The sequence below is a fragment of the Pleurodeles waltl genome, chromosome 11 (genome assembly GCF_031143425.1).
Source record: "Pleurodeles waltl isolate 20211129_DDA chromosome 11, aPleWal1.hap1.20221129, whole genome shotgun sequence".
NCBI classification, from domain to species: Eukaryota; Metazoa; Chordata; class Amphibia; order Caudata; family Salamandridae; genus Pleurodeles; species Pleurodeles waltl.
The window spans coordinates 699690281-699715561 of NC_090450.1; the positions used below are offsets into that span (position 1 = coordinate 699690281).

Genomic DNA, 25281 nt, shown 5'->3' on the forward strand with positions numbered 1-25281 from the left:
GCCCTGCTTCGAAAAAGACCAGAAACTCCCGAGGACAGCGGCACTGCTCCAAAAGAACTGCAACTTTGTTACAAGGAGCAGATTTAAAGATCCCTGCAACTCCCCGCAAGAAGCGTGAGACTTGCAACACTGCACCCGGCGACCCCGACTCGACTGGTGGAGAACAACCAACTCAGGGAGGACCCTCCGGCGACTCTACGACTGTGAGTAACCAAAGTTGTCCCCCCTGAGCCCCCACAGCGACGCCTGCAGAGGGAATCCCCAGGCTCCCCCTGACCGCGACTGTCTGAACTCCATTTCCCGACGGCTGGAAAAGACCCTGCACCCGCAGCCCCCAGCCCCTAAAGAAACGGAACTTCTGTGCAGGAGTGACCCCCAGGAGGCCCTCTCCCTTGCCCAGGTGGTGGCTGCCCCGAGGAGCCCCCCCTTTGCCTGCCTGCACCGCTGAAGAGACCCCTTGGTCTCCCATTGAAAACTAAAGGAAACCCGACGCTTGTTTGCACACTGCACCCGGCCGCCCCCGCGCTGCTGAGGGTGTACTTTCTGTGTGGACTTGTGTCCCCCCCACGGTGCCCTACAAAACCCCCCTGGTCTGCCCTCCGAAGACGCGGGTACTTACCTGCTGGCAGACTGGAACCGGGGCACCCCCTTCTCTCCATTATAGCCTATGTGTTTTGGGCACCTCTTTGACCTTTGCACCTGACCGGCCCAGAGCTGCTGGTGTGATAACTTTGGGGTTGCTCTGAACCCCCAACGGTGGGCTACCTTGGACCAAAAACTAAAACCTGTAAGTGACTTACTTACCTGTGAAAATTAACAATAACTTACCTCCCCCACGAACTGTGAAAATTGCAGTGTCCACTTTTAAAACAGCTTATTGTGTTTTATGTAAAAAGTATACATGCTAAAGTAATGATTCAAAGTTCCTAGAGTACTTACCTGCAATACCTTTCAAATGAGATATTACATGTAAAATTTGAACCTGTGGTTCTTAAAATAAACTAAGAAAAGATATTTTTCTATAACAAAACCTATTGGTTGGATTTGTCTCCGAGTGTGTGTACCTCATTTATTGTCTATGTGTATGTACAACAAATGCTTAACACTACTCCTTGGATAAGCCTACTGCTCGACCACACTACCATAAAATAGAGCATTAGTATTATCTCTTTTTACCACTATTTTACCTCTAAGGGGAACCCTTGGACTCTGTGCATGCTATTCCTTACTTTGAAATAGCACATACAGAGCCAACTTCCTACAGTGTGCATTTATTGTGCTGAGAAGTTTGATACCAAACTTCCCAGTATTCAGTGTAGCCATTATGGAACTGTGGAGTTCGTGTTTGACAAACTCCCAGAACATATACTCTTATGGCTAACCTGCACTTACAATGTCTAAGGTTTTGCTTAGGCACTGTAGGGGCATAGTGCTCATGCACATATACCCTCACCTGTGGTATAGGGCTGTAAGGCCTGCTAGAGGGGTGACTTACCTATGCCACAGGCAGTGTGAGGTTGGCATGGCACTCTGAGGGGAGTGCTATGTCGACTTAGTCATTTTCTCCCCACCAGTACACACAAGCTGTGAAGCAGTGTGCATGTGCTGAGTGAGGGTTCCCTAGGGTGGCATAAGACATGCTGCAGCCCTTAGAGACCTTCCCTGGCATCAGGGCCCTTGGTACCAGGGGTACCAGTTACAAGGGACTTACCTGGGTGCCAGGGTTGTGCCAATTGTGGAGACAAATGTACAGTTTAGGGAAAGAACGCTGGGGCCTGGTTAGCAGGGTCCCAGCACACTTTCAAATCAAAACTTAGCATCAGCAAAGGCAAAAAGTTAGGGGGTAACCATGCCAAGGAGGCATTTCCTTACAGTTGTCATGTCTGTCTTGATAAGGATATTCTTCTAAGTGAGAAGAGGCTGAAGAGCTGTGAGTGCTAGGAAGACAGCTAACAACTCTAAGTGGATTTATGTGTAGCTCTTTGTGTTCGGCATCCCATTGTCCTTGAATGTTGTGATTGTTGAGGTGAGCTCCCCAGCCAATCATTGATGCAGCTGTTGTAAGTGTGGTGTGAGGCACAGGGTCTTGAAATGGCTGCAATTGTTTAGGTTTGTGGAATTCCACCATTGAAGGGACATGCATGTTTGGCGGTCTATCAACACCAGATCTTGAAGTTGACCATGTGCCTGTGACCATTGTTATGCAAGGCACAGTTGCAAGGGCTGCATGTTTAGTCTTGCATGTGGAACAATCGCAATACAGGATGCCATCATGCCCAATACTTTAATCACAAATTAGACAGTGTACTGTTGGCCTGTTTGTATTTGTGCTAATAGATTGTGAAATGTTTGTATTCTTTGCAGATTTGGGCTTGCAAGCACCTTTTGAGTATTTAGTATTGCCACTAAATACTGTTGAATTCGCGCAGGTTGTAGTTGTGACTTTTGTTAGTTTATGGAGAACCCTAGGGTGTGCAGCATTTGTATTACATAATGCGCATGGTTTTGACACTGTGTATGACTGTTTGATTTTATTAGCCAATCGTCTAGATAAGGAAAGACATGAATGTGTTGTCGTCTTAGGTAGGCTGCGACTACTGCCAGAAATTTTGTGAATACCCTGGGAGCTGTTGTTGTTCCGAAGGGTAACACTTTGAACTGATAATGCTTTCCGTGAATGACAAACCTGAGATATTTTCTGTGTGCTGGATGGATGGGTATGTGGAAATATGCATCTTTGAGGTCTAATGTTGCCATGAAGTCTTGTTGTTGAAGTAGTGGATAACATCCTGTAGTGTCACCATGTGAAAGTGTTCTGACAGGATGTAAAGATTGATGGTTCTGAGATCTAATATTGGCCTTAAGGTCCTGTCCTTTTTGGGGATAAGGAAATACAATGAGTAAGCTCCTGTCCCTATTTGATTTTGTGGCACAGCTTCTATTGCTTGTTTGAATAATAGAGATTTGACTTTTTCTTGCAACAGAGGGATATGGTCTGTAGACAGCTTGTGTGGTTTTGGTGGAATATTTGGTGGAGTTTGTCTCAATTCTATGCAATAGCCTGTGCGGATAATTGATAATACCCAGCTGTCTGCAAAAGTTCAACAATTGGCTAGGCATTACCACAGTCTCTATTCCACCGCCCCCCTCTCCCCCCACCCCAATCCCCCCAACAGGTGGGGTGTGATTTGGGAAGGAAGGTCACTGCTTAGTTTGTTGTGAGGCTTGTTTTGATGTTTGATATTTTCCCCTGCCTCTGGGGTTACTGGCCTCTGTATGTGCTTTTTAAACCACCTCGTTGTTATTGAGGTTGGTAGGCCGACTTTGGTTGTGAGGTGGATGCCTCAACATTTGGGGTTCTAAATCCACCTCTGTATTGGGCTTTACGAAAGGATCCCCTGTATTGTGTGGTATACAGTGCACCCATAGCTTTTGCAGTTTCTGAATCCTTTTTCATCTTTTCAATTGCAGTGTCAACCTCTGGACCGAAAAGTTGTTTTTGGTTGAACAGCATATTGAGCACTGCCTGTTGTATTTCAGGCATGAATCCTGAAGACCTAAGCCGTGCATGTCTCCTTATGGTTACAGCAGTGTTGATAGTTCTGGCTGCTGTATCTGCAGAGTCTAAGGCTGACCTGATCTAATTATTAGTGATGGCTTGCCCTTCCTCTACTATCTGTTGTGCCCATTTTTTGCTGTTCCGTGGGGAGATGTTGGATTTCATCTCATCCCAGTGAGCCCTATCATATCTAGCCAACAATGCATGAGAGTTGGCTATTCTCCACTGGTTGGCTTCTTGAGATGCCACCCTTTTTCCCCGCAGAGTCAGACTTCCTACTCTTTGTCTGGTGGGGGTGCATCACCTGACGACTGCAAACTTTCTCTCTTCCTGGCTGCGCTTACAACTACAGAGTCTGGAGGTAACTGTTGGGTAATATAGACAGGATCGGAAGGAGGTGGCTTATATTGTTTCTCCACTTTAGGAGTAATTATCCTCGCTTTTACTGGCTCTTTGAATATCTGGTCGGCATGTTTTAGCATGCCAGGGAGCACAGGAAGCAATTGATCTGTTGCATGCGTAGAGGAGAGTGTATTAAATAGGAAACATCCTCTAATGGCTCAGTATGCATGGCGACATTGTGATACGATGCCGCCCTAGCTATGACTTGAGTGTAGCCTATATTATCCTCTGTTAGTGAGGGCTTAGAAGGATAGCAATCAGTTATTGTCTGGAATGGGTTCCGGATCATAAAGATCCCATGGATCCACATTGTCCTGCTGCGAATCAAGAGTGTGATGGTGACTGCATAGGTGTAGGACTAGTAGGCAGAGAGATATGTCAGTGTGGAGAGTGAGGAGGAGAAAATTGAGGAGGTGGAGGTTTCTCATTTGTTCTTGGCACTTTGGCTGGAGGCTGTGCAGTGTCCTTTTCCTCTTGAAAGGCTTATTTCCTCTTTGGTTTTGGAGGAGGTGCAGTTAAAATTCTGCCAGTCTTTATGGATGCGAATCCTAGCTTGCTTTTCATCCATTGCCTCGATTTGTGAGTCCTCCTCAGTAGCTTTGTGGCTTTCTTTAAGTACTTGTGAAAGTCCGTGCTTCTCAGTATAAATAGGCTTTTACGGCTCCAAAGCTGTTTTTTTTCGGTATCAAAAAAGTCCGGGATGAGGATGGCCTCGGCTCGGAGTACGATTTTCGAGATTTTGACTCGAAAGAGCGATGTTTGCCTGGCTCTGAGACAGAGCTTCTGCTCGAGTCTGATGGCTTCGGAGGAGTGGCCTTTTTGGGTGCCGAAGTTGTGGGTTGGTCACTGAAGGTCTTTTTTCGGGTGGAGCAATGGCCTTCGGGCAGTGGCGTCCCCAAGGCATTATGTTTTGGTTTGGCTGGGACAGGCGTACTTGCGTGCTGTCCTGCCGTGACCGATCTGTCCTCCTCGGATTCCTGCTCAGAGTCGGATCCTCGAACGGAGACAGTGGTCTGCATGATCTCCTTCTCTTCGACGTCAAGACGTTAGGAACTCTTGGATGCCATCTCGAGTGTCCGTGCTCTTCTGTCTCGGAGCGTTTTCTTTGATGGGAAGGGTCTGTATGCCTCGCAATTTTCTTCCCGATGGTCTGGGGAAAGGCAGAGATTAGACTACATGTGGTCTGTGCAAGGGAATTTAGCATGTCACCGAGGACAGAATCGAAATGGAATCCAGTCCATGAGGCTTCCACGCGGTCGGCCCGATGAGGCCTGAGTTGGGCGTGGGCGCTCCAAAGGGCGAGTCAAGATGTTTGAGCCCACGGTATCGAAGTGTCGATAGAAAGTGGATTGCTTTCGAAAGGATACTGACGAGAATAAAGAGTTTTGAAGCTTTTGCGACTTGAACTATCAGAGCGAAAGAAAACACGTCCGAACCCAATGGTGGAAAGAAAACAATCTAAGATGGAGTCGATGCCCATGCCGAGGAGGAGGAGTCACTTGATCCTGTGACTCAAACACTTCTTCGAAGAAAAGCAACTTGTAGCACTCCGAGCCCAACACTAGATGGCAGACGTATGCACAGCATGTGTATCTGCAGCTACACATGCCATTGAACATATATATATACAGGGAGTGCAGAATTATTAGGCAAATGAGTATTTTGACCACATCATCCTCTTTATGCATGTTGTCTTACTCCAAGCTGTATAGGCTCGAAAGCCTACTACCAATTAAGCATATTAGGTGATGTGCATCTCTGTAATGAGAAGGGGTGTGGTCTAATGACATCAACACCCTATATCAGGTGTGCATAATTATTAGGCAACTTAACAAAAAACAAATATATACCCATTTCAATTATTTATTATTACCAGTGAAACCAATATAACATCTCAACATTCACAAATATACATTTCTGACATTCAAAAACAAAACAAACACAAATCAGTGACCAATATAGCCACCTTTCTTTGCAAGGACACTCAAAAGCCTGCCATCCATGGATTCTGTCAGTGTTTTGATCTGTTCACCATCAACATTGCGTGCAGCAGCAACCACAGCCTCCCAGACACTGTTCAGAGAGGTGTACTGTTTTCCCTCCTTGTAAATCTCACATTTGATGATGGACCACAGGTTCTCAATGGGGTTCAGATCAGGTGAACAAGGAGGCCATGTCATTAGATTTCCTTCTTTTATACCTTTTCTTGCCAGCCACGCTGTGGAGTACTTGGACGCGTGTGATGGAGCATTGTCCTGCATGAAAATCATGTTTTTCTTGAAGGATGCAGACTTCTTCCTGTACCACTGCTTGAAGAAGGTGTCTTCCAGGAACTGGCAGTAGGACTGGGAGTTGAGCTTGACTCCATCCTCAACCCGAAAAGGCCCCACAAGCTCATCTTTGATGATACCAGCCCAAACCAGTACTCCACCTCCACCTTGCTGGCGTCTGAGTCGGACTGGAGCTCTCTGCCCTTTACCAATCCAGCCACGGGCCCATCCATCTGGCCCATCAAGACTCACTCTCATTTCATCAGTCCATAAAACCTTAGAAAAATCAGTCTTGAGATATTTCTTGGCCCAGTCTTGACGTTTCAGCTTGTGTGTCTTGTTCAGTGGTGGTCGTCTTTCAGCCTTTCTTACCTTGGCCATGTCTCTGAATATTGCACACCTTGTGCTTTTGGGCACTCCAGTGATGTTGCAGCTCTGAAATATGGCCAAACTGGTGGCAAGTGGCATTGTGGCAGCTGCACGCTTGACTTTTCTCAGTTCATGGGCAGTTATTTTGCGCCTTGGTTTTTCCACACGCTTCTTGCGACCCTGTTGACTATTTTGAATGAAACGCTTGATTGTTCAATGATCACGCTTCAGAAGCTTTGCAATTTTAAGAGTGCTGCATCCCTCTGCAAGATATCTCACTATTTTTGACTTTTCTGAGCCTGTCAAGTCCTTCTTTTGACCCATTTTGCCAAAGGAAAGGAAGTTGCCTAATAATTATGCACACCTGATGTAGGGTGTTGATGTCATTAGACCACACCCCTTCTCATTACAGAGATGCACATCACCTAATATGCTTAATTGGTAGTAGGCTTTCGAGCCTATACAGCTTGGAGTAAGACAACATGCATAAAGAGGATGATGTGGTCAAAATACTCATTTGCCTAATAATTCTGCACTCCCTGTATATGTTCAATGGCATGTGTAGCTGCAGATACACATGCTGTGCACATCCCGCCATCTAGTGTTGGGCTTGGAGTGTTACAAGTTGTTTTTCTTCGAAGAAGTCCTTTCGAGTCACGAGATCGAGGGACTCCTCCCCTTTCGGCTCCATTGCGCTTGGGCGTCGACTCCATCTTAGATTGTTTTCTTTCCGCCATCGGGTTCAGACGTGTTCCTCTTCGCTCTATGTTTCGGTTCGGAAAGTTAGTTAAATCTCGGAAAATTTGACAGTATTGTTTGCGTTCGGTATCGGGTTAGTTAACGCAGATCGACACTGAATTTTGAAGAGCTCCGGTGGCCCTTCGGGGTTTCAATTCCCCGGCGGGGCCTGGTCGGCCCGACCACGTGCGTCTTCAAGGCTAATGGAACGGACCCCATTCCGCTTCTGCCCCGAATGCCACAACAAGTATCCTTACACAGATCAGCATTTGGTCTGTAATTTGTGTTTGTCTCCCGAACACAAAGAGGATACCTGTGAGGCCTGTCGAGTGTTTCAGTCGAGGAAAACGCTAAGAGACCGGAGAGCAAGAAGACTTCAAATGGCGTCAGCGCCGTCAGGACACTAAGACTTGGAGGAAGAAGAAACCTTCTCCATTGCTGACTCGGACGAAACCGAACAGATGCCGAAAACCGTGAGTAAAACACCCCTGGCCAAAACTCACGGAAAATACATTAAAGCCCAGGGGACGCCACCGCCGACAGGCCATGGCTTAACCCGAAAATTAAGTGACCGTCCATCGGCACCGAAAAAGGGCACACATGTGTCGAAGTCATCCGACTCAGGTCGAGATACCGGCACAGAACAGACTTGGCACCGAGACACCGGGTCAGAGCAATCTCGACATCGAGATACCGGCACCAAAATGAGTTGGCACCGAGATATCGGAACACCGAAAGCCAAAAAAGTGTCTTCGGAGCCAAAAAAGACGGTTGAAAAGGTTTTGATACCGAAACATCCGGCTTCGGAGCCGAAACCAAGTTCCTACACTGAGGAACAAGGCCTGTCCTCACAAATGCAAGGACACAAATTCGGACAAGAGCTAGAAGCAGGGGAGCCAGATTACACACAGAGAAGGCTTCACATTCAAAAGGAGACAGGAAAAATCAGAACTCTCCCTCCAATCCGAATGAAAAGGAAGCTTTTCAAGATAAAAACAAATAACCACAGGCAAAGGTGGCAAAAAAAGTAACTCTGCCACCATCACCACATAGCTCACCACAACCATCACCAATGGCTACCCCACCGATGATGCAGTCTCCAACGCACACAGGGATGAGCCAAGATGATCCTGATGCATGGGATCTTTATGATGCGCCTGTATCAGTCCCGACTGTTATCCAGCAAGACCATCACCAACTAACCCATTTTTACCAAAACTGGGAGGAAATAAGACATGTGGGTCCTAGCCATTATCCAACATGATTATTGCATAGAATTCCTACAATTTCCACCAAATGTGCCACCAAGAACACACAACATGTCCAAAACGACACATGGATCTATTACAGCTGGAGGTCCAAGCGTTGTTGCAAAAAGATGCAATAGAACTAGTACCCAATCATCAGAAAGGAACGGGTGTTTACTCCATGTACTTTCTCATACCCAAAAAAGACAAAACTCTAAGACCCATCTTAGATCTCAGAACACTAAATCTTTACATCAAATCAGATCACTTTCACATGGTGACACTTCAAGACGTAATCCCCTTGCTCAAACAACAAGACTACATGACTACAGACCTCAAGGATGCGTATTTCCATATACCCATACATCCTTCCCACAGAAAATACTTAAGGTTTGTAATCCAAGGGGTACATTACCAATTCAAAGTGTTGCCATTCGGGATAACAACAGCGCCAAGAGTCTTTACAAAATGCCTTGCCGTAGTGGCAGCCCATATCAGAAGACAGCAAATACATGTGTTCCTGTATCTGGACGATTGGTTAATCAAAACCAATACGCAGAACGGTGTTCTCAACACACAAAATACGTTATAGAAACCCTTCACAAGCTAGGGTTCTCACTCAACTACCAAAAATCACACCTACAGCCGTGTCAAATACAACAGTACTTAGGAGCAACAATCAACACAAAAGAAGGGATTGCCACTCCACAAAGGGTAAAGGCATTCCAAAACGTAATACAGGCCATGCACCCAAACCAAAGGTTCCAGGTAAAATTAGTGATGAAACTACTAGGCATGATGTCCTCATGCATAGCCATTGTCCCAAACGCAAGATTACACATGCGGCCCTTATAACAGTGCCTAGCATCACAATGGTCACAAGCACAGGGTCAACTTCAAGATCTAGTGTTGATAGACACCTCGCTTCAATGGTGGAATACTATAAATTTAAACCAAGGGCGGCCTTTCCAAGACCCAGTGCCTCAATACGTGATCACAACAGATGCTTCCATGGTAGGGTGGGGAGCACACCTCAACCAACACAGCATCCAGGGACAATGGGACACTCAACAGAAACAACTTCATATAAATCACTTAGAACTACTAGCAGTATTTCTAGCGTTGAAAGCATTTCAACCACTGATAACCCACAAACACATTCTTGTCAAAACAGACAACATGACAACAATGTATTATCTGAACAAACAGGGAGGGACACACAACACAATTGTGTCTCTTAGCTCAAAAGATATGGCATTGGGCGATTCACAACCACATTCGCCTAATAGCGCAATTCATACCAGGAATTCAAAACCAGTTAGCCGACAGTCTCAGTCGGGATCACCAACAGATCCACGAATGAGAAATTCATCCACAGATACTACAAACTTACTTCCAAAGATGGGTAACACCGCAAATAGACCTATTCGCAACAAAAGAAAACACAAAATGCCAAAACTTCGCATCCTGGTACCCACAGCCACACTCTCAAGGCAAAGCATTATGGATGAGTTTGTCAGGGTTATTTGCATACGCTTTTTCCCCTCTCCCACTCCTTCCGTATCTGGTAAACAAATTGAGTCAAAACAAACTCAAATTAATACTGATAGAACCAACTTGGGCACGACAACCTTGGTACACAACACTACTAGACCTGTCAGTATTGCCTCATATCAAACTGCCAAACAGACCAGATCTGTTAACTCAACACAAACAACAGATCAGACACCCGAATCCAGCATCGCTCAATCTAGCAATTTGGCTCCTGAGATCTTAGAATTCGGACATCTAGACCTTACACAAGAATGCATGGAGGTCATAAAACAGGCTAGGAAACCAACCACAAGACATTGCTACGCAAATAAGTGGAAAAGATTTGTTTATTACTGCTGTAATAATTCAATCCAACCATTACACGCATCTGCAAAAAACATAGTGAGCTACCTACTACACTTACAAAAGTCCAAGTTAGCTTTTTCATCCATTAAAATACATCTGACAGCAATTTCGGCTTATCTGCAAATTACGCATTCAACTTCATTATTCAGAATCCCAGTCATAAAAGCATTTATGGATGGTCTGAAAAGGATTATCCCACCAAGAACACCACCAGTTCCTTCGTGGAACCTCAACATAGTATTAACACGACTCATGGGTCCACCATTTGAGCCCATGCACTCATGTGAGATACAGTACTTAACATGGAAAGTAGCCTTTCTAATAGCTATCACATCTCTCAGAAGAGTAAGTGAAATACAAGCCTTTACCATACAAGAACCCTTTATACAGATACACAAACACAAAGTAGTTCTACGCATAAATCCTAAATTCTTACCTAAAGTCATATCACTGTTCCACTTAAATCAAACAGTGGAACTCCCAGTGTTCTTCCCAGAACCAGATTCTGTAGCTGAGAGAGCATTACATACATTAGACATCAAAAGGGCACTAATGTACTATATTGATAGAACCAAACAAATTCGCAAAACAATTGTTTGTTGCTTTCCAAAAACCTCATACAGGGAATCCAATATCCAAACAAGACATTGCCAGATGGATAGTTAAATGTATTCAAACCTGTTCATATAAAAGCAAAAAGAGAACTGCCTATGACACCAAAGGCACACTCCACTAGAAAGAAGGGTACCACCACCATTGACTGAAATCTGGAAGGCAGCCACATGGTCTACACCTCATACATTTACCAAGCATTACTGCGTGGATGTGTTAACACAGCAAGCCACAGTAGGACAAGAAGTATTAAGGACATTATTTCCAACAACTTTAATTCCTGCAGGCTAAACCACCGCTTTTGGGGAGATAACTGCTTACTAGTCTATGCACAGCATGTGTATCTGCAGCTACACATGCCATCAAACAGAAAATGTCACTTACCCAGTGTACATCTGTTCATGGCATGAGACGCTGCAGATTCATATGTGCCCTCCCACCTCCCCGGGAGCCTGTAGCCGTTTTAAGTTGACAAAAAATTAAACTTGTACATTTGTAAATATATCACTTTTAGTCACATTATGTACATACATACTTACTCCATTGCATGGGCACTATTACTATATACACAACTCCTACCTCACCCTCTGCGGGGAAAACAATCTAAGATGGAGTCGACGCCCATGCGCAATGGAGCTGAAAGGGGAGGAGTCCCTCGATCTCGTGACCCGAAAAGACTTCTTCGAAGAAAAACAACTTGTAACACTCCGAGCCCAACACTAGATGGCAGGATGTGCACAGCATGTGAATCTGCAGCGTCTCATGCCACGAACAGATGTACACTGGGTAAGTGACATTTTCCATATATATGTGTGTATGTGTATATATATGTGTGTGTGTATATATATATATATATATTTATATATATGTGTATATATACACACACACATACATGTGTTCGATGGCATGTGTAGCTGCAGACGCTCATGCTGTGCATATCTCTTCCGACATCTAGTGTTGGGCTCTGAGAGTTACAAGTTGTTTTTCTTCAAAGAAATCTTTTCAGAGTCACAGGATCCAGTGACTCCTCCTCTCAGTTCCATTGCGCATGGGCATCCACTTCATTGTTGGATTGTTTTGTTTCTATGGTTTGGTTCGGACGTGTTTCCTCTCGCTCTGAGATTTCGATTCGGCAAACCTCAGAAAACCTTATAATTTGTCGGTATTGTTTCGATCACGTTTCCCATCTAGCATCAAACCAGTAGTACTGTCTGAACCTTCAGTTTTCGCCTTTCGGGGCACAGGAGCCAACTCTGGCCTGTTCGGGCGTATCGTATGGGAAGCCTGATGGATCGGACTACATTCCGATTCTGCCCCCTGTGCCATGCAAAGTACCCCTATACAGACCAGCATTTGGTTTGTAATTTGTGTCTTGCTCCAGACCATCGGGAAGAAGATTGTGAGGCCTGTCAATCTTTTCGATCAAAGACCTTCCGAGATCGCAGAGCCTAAAGACTCAAAATGGTGTCGAAAAGCAGTGAATATCTCGACCTGATAAAATAAGAGCAGGCGCAGACAGCAGTTGCCATCCAAGACACGGACTCCGAACAGGAAGACGACCGACCCATCACAGCTGGCAAGCATGTGAGTACGTCTGCACCTACACCCCTGCACAAAAAACATATAAAGTCCTTGGGTGCACCACTGCCGGAAGGCTATGGTTTGGCCTGGAAAAAGACTGTTGAAGACTGTCCTTTGGGGTTGGTGCCGAAAAAGGCCACTCCTCCACCCACTTTGGATTCGAGCAAATCTGTAAAAAGAACCATTTCTGACTCCAGTAAAAGAGACCTTCAACTGCTTTTTCGGGACCGAAAAAAACGACACACTCCGGAGGTGAAAATATCCTCATATACCACGGAACAAGGACTTTCCAAAAAATTAAGACCGATTTAAAAAACCAATCATGGAATCTCATAAGACTTCTGAGGAAGAACCTGAGATTGAACCAATACTACAGTTTATGGATGAGACAGTCCATAATCCATATTCATAAGGAGACAGGAAGAATCATCACTTCACCTCTTTTAAAAACCAAAAGAAAGCTGGCTTTCCAAGAGGAACCAGACTCTGTGCAACCACCAGCGAAGGTGCAAAAACAGAAGAAGCCACTACCTCTCCATACTTCTCCTCCTCAATCTCCTCAGCTCTTTCTCACCTCAAAAAAGCCCACCACCATTTCCTTTTCCAACACATTCTTTATATTCACAGGGAGGTATGGCAGACCTATGGGATCTCTATGACCCTGATCCCATCCCAGACAATGATCCAGACATTTATCCATCAAAACCTTCTCCTCCAGAAGATACCCCTGCATACACCCAAGTAATATATAGGGCAGCAGCTTATCATGGAGTAACCATGCACTCTGAGCCATTAGAAGAATATTTTATTTAATACACTATCTTCTACACACTCCAGGTACCAGTGCCTCCCAATATTACCAGGAATGGTTAAACACACAAACCAAATCTTTAGTGAGCCTGTAAAAGCTAGGATTATCACCTGTAGAATTGATAAGCAGTATAATAAGCCTGCACCTTCTGACCCAGATTACATCACTCACCAGGTCCCTTCAGACTCAGTAGTAATCAGTGCAGCAAGAAAGAGGGCTTATAGCCAGTCTTCAGGAGATGCACCGCCTCCTGACAAGGAGAGTAGAAAATTTGACGCAGCAGGGAAAAGTTGCTACACAAACAGAAAATCAGTGGAGAATTGCAAATTCACATGCGGTTCTAGCTAGGTGTGATTGGGCCCATTAGGATGAAATGCAAGATATTATACAGCATCTCCCAAAGGAGCACCAGAAAAGGGCACAGCAAGTAGTAGAAGAGGGACAAGCAATCGGCAATAATCCTCAATGCTGCTGATATAGCTGCAAAGAGTGTAAACACTGCCATCACAATCAGAAGACTTGCATGGCTGCGCTCTTCTGGCTTTAAACCAGAAATTCCACAGGCAGTACTTAATATGCCTTTCGACAAAAAGCACCTCTTTGGCCCAGAAGTAGATACCACTATTGAAAAACTGATGAAGGACTCGGATACTGCGAAAGCGATGGGTGCTTTATACACCACCCCATATAGAGGCTCCTTTCGCAGACCACAGTTTCGAGGAGGTTTTAAGCCACAATCCTCAGAGGCTTCCACCTCCCAAACAAAGCAAGGACAACAAACCCAGTATCAACAAGGTGGGTTTAGAGGATCCTGTAGAGGCCAATATTTCAGAAAGAGGTAAATTCCAAACCTCTAAACAGACAACATCCCACCAGGATATCACAAATTGTCTCCAGAACCTACAGTTCTGTTGCAACAAGAGGTACAATCTCTACTATTAAAACAAGCAATAGAATTAGTTCAACATTCTCAAAAAGGATCAGGAGTATACTCACTATACTGCCTGATTCCCCAAAAAGACTGCATCTTCATGCCCATCTTGGACCTCAGACCCCTCAATCTGTACATCCTGTCAGAGCACTTTCACATGGTAACTCTGCAAGATGTTATTCCAGTACTACGAAAACAAGATTACATAACTGCTCTAGATCTCAAAGGTGCGTATTTCCACATACCCATCCATCCACCTCACTTAAAATACCTCATGTTTGTCATAGCAGGAAAACACTACCAGTTCAAGGTTTTGGCATTTGGCATAACAGCCCCCAGAGTGTTCACAAAGTGTCTAGCAGTAGTAGAAGCCTACTTAAGAAAACACCACATCCATGTCTTTCCATATCTAGACGATTCGTTAATAAAATCAAGCAATCTTATACAAAGCCAACACACTCGTGATGGAAACCTTCCATACCCTAGGGTTCACTCTAAACTACCAAAAGACACACCTTCAACCAACACAGGTACAACCTTACCTAGGTGCTATCCTGAATACTCAACTAGCCCTAGCTTATCCAAATATACAAAGGATACAAGCTTTCCCAAATCTCATACCACTCATACAGCCAAATCAACAATACACTGTAAGATTTATCATGAAGATTCTAGGAATGATGGCATCTTGCATAGCAATAGTCCCACATGCAAGACTAAACATGAGGCCCTTACAACAGTGCCTTTCACAACAATGGTCACAAGCACACGGTCAACTTCATCTAGTGCTGATGGACCGCCAAACATTTACGTCCCTTCAATGGTGGAATCGCAGCAATCTAATGAAGGGGCGGTCATTTCAATACCCTGTGCCTCAGACCATAATCACAACAGATGCATCAATGATTGGTTGGGGAGCTCACCTAACCAATCAGACCATTCAAGGGCAATGGGATGTCAAACAGCTGGACATAAACCACTTAGAATTATTAGTTGTATTTCTTGCCCTAAAAGTGTTTCAACCTCTTCTCAAACAGAAGAATGTTCTCATAAAAACAGACAACATGACAACCATGTATTACCTTAACAAACAGGGTGGGACACATTCATCTCAGCTGTTCCTTCTAGCCCAAACAATTTGGAAATGGGTAAGTCACTATCAAATTAATTTAATAGCACAATATATTCCAGGGATAGACAATCAGCTGGCAGATGTCCTAAGCTGAAATCATCAACAAACACATGAAAGGTAGATTCATCCCCAAGTACATCAAAAGTACTTTCACTAGTGGGGAACACCAGACATAGATCTATTTGCAACAAGCGAAAACACAAAATGCCAAAACTTCGCATCCGGACACCCACATCCCCTATCCAAGGGCAGTGCTCTATGGATCAATTGGTCAGGGATATTTGTTTACACTTTTCCCCCTCTCCCACTCCTTCCATTTCTGGTCAGCAAATTACGTCAAACATCACTCACCATGATACTCCTAGCATCAACATGGGCACATCAGCACTGGTACACAACACTCTTGGATCTGTCTGTAGTACCTCATTCCAAACAGACCAGACTTGTTAACACAAAACAAAGGTCAAATCAGGCATCGAAACCCCAATGCTCTCAATCTAGCGATTTGGCTCCTGAAGGCCTAGAGTTTGGCTACTTAAAACTTCCACCTGAATGTATGGAAGTAATTAAACAAGCATGTAAACCTACTACTAGACAATGCTACACAAACAAGTGAGAGATTTGTCTACTACTGTCAATCTAAAAACACTGATCCACTTAAAGCATCTATACAAGATATTGCATGCTATTTACTTCATTTGCAAAAATCAAATTTGGCTTTCTCATTGATCAAGATACACCTTACTGCAATATCTGCATACTTCCAGACTATTCAACACACTTCTCTATTCAGAGTTCCTGTTATTAAAGCCTTCATGGAAGGATTAAAATGAATTATTCTACCTAGAACTCCCGCCTGTTCCATCGTGAAATTTAAATATCGTACTTAGCAGACTCATGGGTCCCCCTTTTGAACCCATGCACTCTTGTCAAATTCAGTTTTTAACATGGAAGGTCTCACTCCTTGTAGCTGTTACTTTTGTAAGATGAGTTAGTGAAATAAAAGCATTCACTCTTGAGAACCTTTTTTTCCAAGTGCACAAGCATAAAGTTGTACTTAGAACAAATCTAACATTTCTACCAAAAGTAGTATTTCCTGTTAACATCAACCAAACAGTGGAATTGCCAGTCTTCTTTCCACAGCCAGACTGTGGCAGAAAGAGCTCTTCATACCCTAGATCTCAAAAGAGCTCTTATGTACTATATAGACAGAACTAAACATTTTTGAAAACAAAGCAACTATTTGTTGCTATCCAATAACCACATACAGGCAATCCTATATCAAAACAAGGTTTAGCAAGATGGATTGTTAGATGCATACAGGCATGCTATATCAAAGCAAAAAGACAACTTTTGATCACTCCTAGAGCACATTCTACAAGAAAGAAAGATGCGTCTATGGCATTTCTAGGAAACATACCCATGGTTGATGTATGTAAAGCAGCCACTTGGCCATTCCCTCATACATTTACATAACACTACTGTGTAGGTGTTTTCTCACAGCAACAAGCCACCTTAGGCCAAGCTGTCTTAAGGATATTATTTCAAACAACTTCACCTCCTACAGGCTAGCCACCGCTTTTTGGGAGGAATTAACTTCAGTCTATGCAAAACATGTGTATCTGCAGCTACACATGCCATTGAACAGAAAATGTCACTTACCCAGTGTACATCTGTTCGTGGCATGTAGTGCTGCAGATTCACATGCATCCACCCTCCTCCCCAGAAGCCTGTAGTCGTTTAAGTTTTTACATTTGTACATACGTGTAAGGAAATGCCTCCTTGGCATGGTTACCCCCTAACTATCTGCCTTTGCTGATGCTATGTTATGATTTGAAAGTGTGCTTGGGACCCTGCTAACCAGACCCCAGCACCAGTGTTCTTTCCCTAAACTGTACCTTTGTCTCCACAATTGGTCATCACCCTGGCACTCAGGTAAGTCCCTTGTAACTGGTACCCCTGGTACCAAGGGCCCTGCTGCCCTGGGAAGGTCTCTAAGGGCTGCAGCATGTCTTATGCCACCCTAGGGAACCCTCACTCAGCACATGCACACTGCTTCACAGCTTGTGTGTACTGGTGGGGAGAAAATGACTAAGTCGACATAGCACTCCCCTCAGAGTGCCATGCCAACCTCACACTGCCTGTGGCATAGGTAAGTCACCCCTCTAGCAGGCCTTACAGCCCTAAGGCAGGGTGCACTATGCCACAGGCGAGGGTATATGTGCATGAGCACTATACCCCTACAGTGTCTAAGCAAAACCTTAGACATTGTAAGTGCAGGGTAGCCATAAGAGTATATGGTCCGGGAGTTTGTCAAACACGAACTCCCCAGCACCATAATGGCTACACTGAAAACTGGGAAGTTTGGTATCAAACTTCTCAGCACAATAAATGCACACTGATGCCAGTGTACATTTTATTGTGAAATACACCCAGAGGGCATCTTAGAGATGCCCCCTGAAAACATACCAGACTTCCAGTGCGGGCTGACTAGTTTTGCCAGCCTGCCACACACCAGACGTGTTGCTGGCCACATGGGGAGAGTGCCTTTGTCACTCTGTGGTCAGGAACAAAGCCTGTACTGGGTGGAGGTGGGGGTGCAGGAACTAGAACACCTGGCAGTGAGCCTCAAAGGCTCACCCCCTTTGTTACAGCGCCACAGGGCATCCCAGCTAGTGGAGATGCCCGCCCCCTCCGGCCACGGCCCCACTTTTGGCGGCAATGCCGGAGGAGATAACGAGAAAAACAAGAAGTCGTCACTGGCCAGTCAGGACAACCCCTAAGGTGTCCTGAGCTGAGGTGAGACTATTAGAAATCCTCCATCTTGCAGATGGAGGATTCCCCCAATAGGATTAGGGATGTGCCCCCCTCCCCTCAGGGAGGAAGCACAAAGAGGGTGTAGCCACCCTCAGGGCTAGTAGCCATTGGCTACTAACCCCCCAGACCTAAACACACCCCTAAATTGAGTATTTAGGGCCCCCCAGAACCAAGCAAGATAGATTCCTGCAACCTGAAGACTAAGAAGGACTGCTGACCTGAAGGACTGCAGAGAAGACGGAGACACCAACTGCTTTGGCCCCGGCCCTACCGGCCTGTCTCCCCACTTCAAGAAAAACTGCAACAGCGACGCGTCCCCTAGGGTCCAGCGACCTCTGAAGCCTCAGAGGACTACTCTGCATCTAAAAGGACCAAGAACTCCCGAGGACAGCAGCCCTGTTCCAAAGAAGATAAAACTTTGCAACAAAGAAGCAACTTTTAAAGACCACACGTTTCCCGCCAGAAGCGTGAGACTTTCCACTCTGCACCCAACACCCCCGGCTCGAACTGTGGAAAACAAACTACAGGGAGGACTCCCCGGCGACTGCGACCCTGTGAGTAGCCAGAGTTTTAAAATAGCTTATTGCCATTTTTTGCCAAAACTGTACATGCTATTGTGACGATTCAAAGTTCCTAAGATACCTGAGTGAAATACCTTTCATTTAAAGTATTGTTTGTAAATCTTGAAGCTGTGGTTCTTAAACTAAGAAAATATATTTTTCTGTATAAAAACCTATTGGCCTGGAATTGTCTTTGAGTGTGTGTTCCTCATATATTGCCTAATGTGTGTACAACAAATGCTTACCACTACCCTCTGATAAGCTTACTGCTCAACCACACTACCACAAAATAGAGCATTAGAATTATCTCTTTTTGCCACTATCTTACCTCTAAGGGGAACCCTTGGACTCTGTGCATGCTATTTCTCACTTTGCAATAGTACACACCGAGCCAACTTCCTACACTGGCCCTCTGGCCATTGCCCCCACTTTTGGCGGCAAGACTGGAGGAGATAATGAGAAAAACAAGGAGGAGTCACCGACCAGTCAGGACAGCCCCTAAGGTGCCTTGAGCTGAGGTGACCCCTGCCTTGAGAAATCCTCCATCTTGCGTTTGGAGGATTCCCCCAATAGGATTAGGGATGTGCCACCCTCCCCACAGGGAGGAGGCACAAAGAGGGTGTAGCCACCCTCAAGGTCAGTAGCCAATGGCTACTGCCTTCCTAGACCTAAACACACCCCTAAATTCAGTATTTAGGGGCTCCCCAGAACCCAGGAAATCAGATTCCTGCAACCTGAAGAAACAAGAACTGCTGACCTACAAGCCTGCAGAGAAGGAGGAAGACGACAACTGCTTTGCCCCCCAACCCTACCAGCCTGTCTCCAGACTTTGAAAACCTGCTCCAGCGATGCATCCAACAGGGACCAGCGACCTCTGAAGCCTCAGAGGACTGCCCTGGACTAAAGGACCAAGAAACTCCAGTGAACAGCGGCCCTGTTCAAAACCAGTTACTTCTTTGCAACAAAGAAGCAACTTCCAAAGACTTCACGTTTCCAGCCTGAAGCGTGAGACTTCCCACTCTGCACCTGACGCCACTGGCTCGAGATCCAGAGAACCAACACCTCAGGGAGGACTCCCCGGCAACTACGTGCCCGTGAGTAACCAGAGACGACCCCCCCCCTCCCCCCCCCAAGCACCCACAGTGATGCTTGAAGAGAGAATCCAGAGGCTCCCCCTGACCGCAACTGCCTGTAACAAGGGACCTGACGCCTGGAACCAACACTGCACCCGGAGCCCCCAGGACCTGAAGGAACCAAACTTCAACGCAGGAGTGACCCCCCAGGCGACCCTCTGCCTAGCCCAGGTGGTGGCTGTCCCGAGAAGCCCTGCCTGTGCCTGCCTGCCTGCACCGCTAGAGTGACCCCCGGGTCCCTCCATTGTTTCCTACCTGAAACCCGACACCTGCTTTGCATACTGCACCCGACTGGCCCTGTGCCACTGAGGGTGTGTTTTTGTGTGCCTACCTGTGTCCTCCCCCAGTGCTCTACAAAACCGCCCCGGTCTTACCTCCCCCAGGAACTGTTGATTTTTACACTGTGTACACTTTGAAATTTTACAAAGACTGTACATGATATTGTTTTCATTCAAAGTTCTTAAAGTATCTAAGTGAAGTACCTTACATTTAGTGTTTGATGTCTATCTTGAACCTGTGGTTCTTAAAATAAACTAAAATATATTTTTCAATATTCAAACCTATTGGCCTGGAGTGAGTCCTGGGGTGTGTGTACAACAAATGCTTAACACTACCCTCTGATAAGCCTACTGCTCGACCACGCTACCACAAAATAGAGCATTAGAATTATCTACTTTTGCCACGATCTTACCTCTAAGGGGAAGCCTTGGACTCTGTGCGCACTATTTCTTACTTTGAAATAGTATACACAGAGCCAACTTCCTATAATATGTATATACATTTACATTTGCATGGACATCACCTTGTATTTCTATATTCTAGCACTCCTTCCTTCACCCTTTGCAGGAAAACAATCTAACAATGGAGTTGATGCCTATGCGCAATGGAGCCGAGAGAGGGAGTCACTCAATCCTGTGACTCTGAAAAGACTCCTTTGAAGAAAAACAACTTGTAACACTCAGAGCCCTACACTAGATGTCGGAAGAGATATGCATAGCATATGAATCTTGAGATGAATGGCTTTTTTTTTTTTTTTTTTTTTTTTTGCAAGATCTTTTCTCATGTATTGTCTGGTCAAGTTAATGTTTTCTGTTTGTGGTGAAAACCCAGGTGACGTGGTGTTAAAGGATGCTACAATAGTGGGTAAGGGGTTTACATTGTTTTAGATTCCTATTAGGGTTTTGGTTTGGCCTAATGCAAACCTGCCAAACCGCATTCAATTTTCACCTAATATACAAATTACCCATTCAGAATATTGAAAGCACATCTTCTCAATTTGAGTTACTCTGATCTGGGATTCAGATCTTTTTTAAGTCACCCACAGACATCAAAAAGCATCTCTCAATGTTAGCAATGGTGCATTGCCCAAGTACCAGTAACAAAATAAATATCATTACACACATTTTGCGATACTAAAATTACCTATTTAAATTCAATAGCACATTTCATTGCAAATGCTTGTTACAGTGGGTCTTGCGTTTGCTCGAGGTAGAGCTATTAGCGTTGTAAGCTCCTAACTGGACTTTTCTTGCCACACAAACTGAAAATAAAAAGTACAACAGTTGACATAAGCGAGCCGATTCAAAGCACCGAAGAGAGACAAAAGGAAAAAAGTTTGCTCGCAGCCAGAGTTATCAGCAAAAGTGCAATTATCTATGTAACTGGGTCGATGGCTAAGGTGGTAACAAAACCGCCCTAAGGAGGGACAAACATAAAGCAATTACCAACGGAAACAAAGGATTTTTGAAAGGCAAGCCCATGAACGAGTGATAGTGATGGGTGTGCAGTTGGCGTTGAAAAAAGCCCAGATACATACCAACATGTTGCTATGCTCGACCTAAAAACCCACTCTTATCTGTCATACTATGATATTTTTCAAAACAGAACATTTTAATGTCCTCCTATCTCAAGGTGTGTAGGTAGTCATACACACTTACTGAATATCATAGTAATAAATCGATCATTCTGGTTTTAATGTTAGCAAGGTTGTGCATTCTGGTTAAGTACCAATTGTTGAAGAAATGTGAGAAAATTGATTTTCCTACAGTGAGATCTAAGTGTTGATGAAAATATATGGTTCCCTCAATTCCCCCAACCCTGTGGCTCTCCCCACCAATACATTTCTAGGTAGACAGGACCTTTACACCATGCCCACACACTCTTAAAACACTAGTACAAAAAATATTTGGAAGGAGGAAATGACCAGAAGGATTGTGCAAAGGCAAAGTTGGCACTAAAAACTGCAATCATAAATGGCTCCCTGGGGGGAGATTCGATCAACTAGATGTACATACAAAAAGGCCACAATCCACGCTTAAAAGCTCAGGGAAGATTCTGTTTGGCAGGATCTGCTTGTTGCAATTACATTAAGTAAGAACACGTTATTTTGAGAGTTACTATCCAAAAGACAGAGGGAATAAGTGCAGCATTAGGAATCGAATCCAACCAGAGACTTGGGTAACTCACTTTTCCCAACTTTATGCTGCTCCCTCGAATCTAACTAACAGCAGTTTATGTGACTCAGCCCCCTCATTACCACTTACTTACAGTGATACCCTTGACCTATTTGGCCAGGATACTTATACTCAAGTAGACAGCATTTATTTCTCTTTGGAGGAAACATTAGATGCAATTAATTCTTTAAAATAAGGCAAAGCACCTAGACCTGACAAAATACCTGGAGATTTATATAAATCAGAGCTAACTATTTGGTCCTGGTATATAAATCTGCTCTCAAATAAAATTGCCAACAGTGGTGCTATCTCGAGTACCTGGAAAGGTACTGAAATAATTCGAATTTATAAAAAAGGAAATGCTAATTTGCTTGTTAATTATAGACCCATTAGTCTCATTGATAATCTCCAGAAAATTTTTGCAAACAGCCTTTTGAGAGACTCGCAAAATGAGCTCAAGATCACCAGGTTTTTTCTTCGTTGCAGGCGGGGTTCTGCCCCAAAGCCAGCACAATAGATCAGGTATTTAGATTGGTTCTTCTATATTGGAAGTACGTAGTTCTTGCCAAGCAACCTTTATATGTTTTCGTGGACTTGCAATCAGCTTTTGATCTGGTCCCGAGAGAGAAGCTATGGGAAGTACTACTTAGGCTAAAAAATCCATTTAACATAGTTGATCTTCTACGGCGATTACACAAGAATACTTATGCACAGGAAAGGTGGGGAGACCAAGGAGAGTTGACAGACAAAATTCCCATTCAGAGGGGTGTGCGCCAGGGTTGTGTTATGGCCCCGTTTTTATTTACTTTATCAATGAGGTGGTACCAATATTGCTCTCTTGTCAGAATGATGCTCCTTTATTGAATGCTCACAAGATCCCCATTTTACTCTTCGCCGATGATTCACTCCTAATCTCTAAGACTCCAATGGGTCTTCAAATTCTAGTTGATAAGTTTAAATCTTTTTGTTTGGATTATGGTTTAGAGTTGAATGCTAACAAAACTAAGTTAATGGTGCTTGGCCCAGGTTCCCATGGGAGATGCACCATTGACTTGGATGGGTCTTTAATGACTCTGATTACTTAGGTGTGAGGATATCAAGTAATTTGCATTGGGAGGACCAAATCAGCAAGAGTGTAGGGCTTCTTCAGCCTAGAGCTGCCGCTAATTTGCATTTTTATAGAAGTTCGGTCTCAAAAGCTGTTTCTCCTGCCATTAAAAAACTATTTGGCCAAGGCACAGGGAGCGGCTGCCTATGGTGCTGAAATATGTTTTTTTTTAAATTGTAAAAAACTATCAGTGGGAGAAAATTATTTTGACAGGACTGTAACTTCTTGCCCGCGTAGTACCTCTTTAATAACATTGTTTTTGGATCTTGGGGTAAAACGTATAATGGATGTGATAATTTTAAGACCACTACTCTATTGGATAAGAATCTGGACTGTTCCCGAGCTTGCTACATACAGTGATTCCTTTTGTGATCTTTTAAAGAGACCAGATGTGACTTCCATCCCATGGGTCAAACATGTGTCTAAATGGTTTCATATACTGGGATTGACTACTTTTTGGGAAAATCCCCAAAAGCTTAGAAAAAACTCAGTTCTGTTTTGAAAATAACTTATTGGTTCTATGTAAGAGTGGAGTTAATTCGTAGTTACTCCAATGAACGTCTCACTAACTCTTTTATGGACTTCAAGTGGGTTCCCCAGTTTGAACCATATTTTGATTTTATATCTGATCTGCGGGGGAAGGGGTTGTATGCATGTTTTCTGTTTGGGAATCTTCCACTGTTATCATTTTCAAGATGCTGGGGTATACTCCATTATCCGATTTATGTCCTGTATGTTTTTCTGCCCTGCTAATTCCATTCCACCCTCAGTGTATTCGTACTATCTGGCGAGCGTTGGGCCGGAATCAGTGTTAAATAGCAATGAGGATTGTAAGGGGCGATAGTTCTAAGCCCTTGATTGAGGCATTTAGCAAGTTTCTTGTGGCTGCATGGCACATATGTAGTCTGTTTTAAAAATAGTAGTTTTTATGACTTACTTTTAGCATACAGTATGTTTAAAAAAAATATATATATATATGCTTGTGATTATATTTTATAAGACGGTTACATAATGTTATATTGTGTTATTCTCTTGGAATTTTTACTGTATTTTGATTATATATGATGATGCTTTGATGGGTATGTTGACCGAATAAAGCTTGTGTTGATGATGACCAGATGGAATGTTTATATGGAAACTTTCGAAAAATATAAATACTTGATTTAACCTATGAAATATTTTTTGCAAGACTGGGTACCTGTTCTGTTTGAACTTGTGCTGTGAGGGAACTGGGCTAATATTTGATGGAGAGGAGCCACTAGTTTCAAACAGGAATTTAGCTTTGACACCATCACAACACCTTTGGCTTTGTGTTTGACTAGTGTATTCATGTCATATATCCAGCATGAATGTTATTCCCACAATAATGTATTTTTCAGCTTAACTTGTTAATTGTATCTGTAATTTTCATTGGCCATATCATTCATGAATATTAGCTTGTTATAGAGTCTGTTTGAATGGAGAAGCTGTAGATCTTTACCTAAACTTTTCTTTTCCTACCTCTGTAAGGAGGAAATTGCCAAATATGATAAAATCTGTGAGGAGGCCCATAACAGATCAAAGGATGAGAAAATTCTTCACATCAAGCATTGGTTAGATTCACCTTGGCCTGGTGAGTAATGCAAGGCTCCTTTTTGTTTAATTGTAGCTACTCCGGAA

At 44.0% G+C, this 25281-nt stretch overlaps 1 protein-coding gene across 6 annotated transcripts in view; it reads left to right on the top strand.

Annotated features, from left to right (window-relative positions):
* OGDH (oxoglutarate dehydrogenase) overlaps positions 1-25281 on the top strand; it is an 833675-nt gene that overhangs the window by 547476 nt on the left and 260918 nt on the right. For all 6 annotated transcript variants that reach the window (XM_069214267.1, XM_069214270.1, XM_069214268.1 and 3 more), the window contains one exon: positions 25132-25234. In XM_069214267.1, the coding sequence (XP_069070368.1) occupies positions 25132-25234 (103 nt within the window). The remainder of the gene's footprint in view (positions 1-25131; positions 25235-25281) is intronic.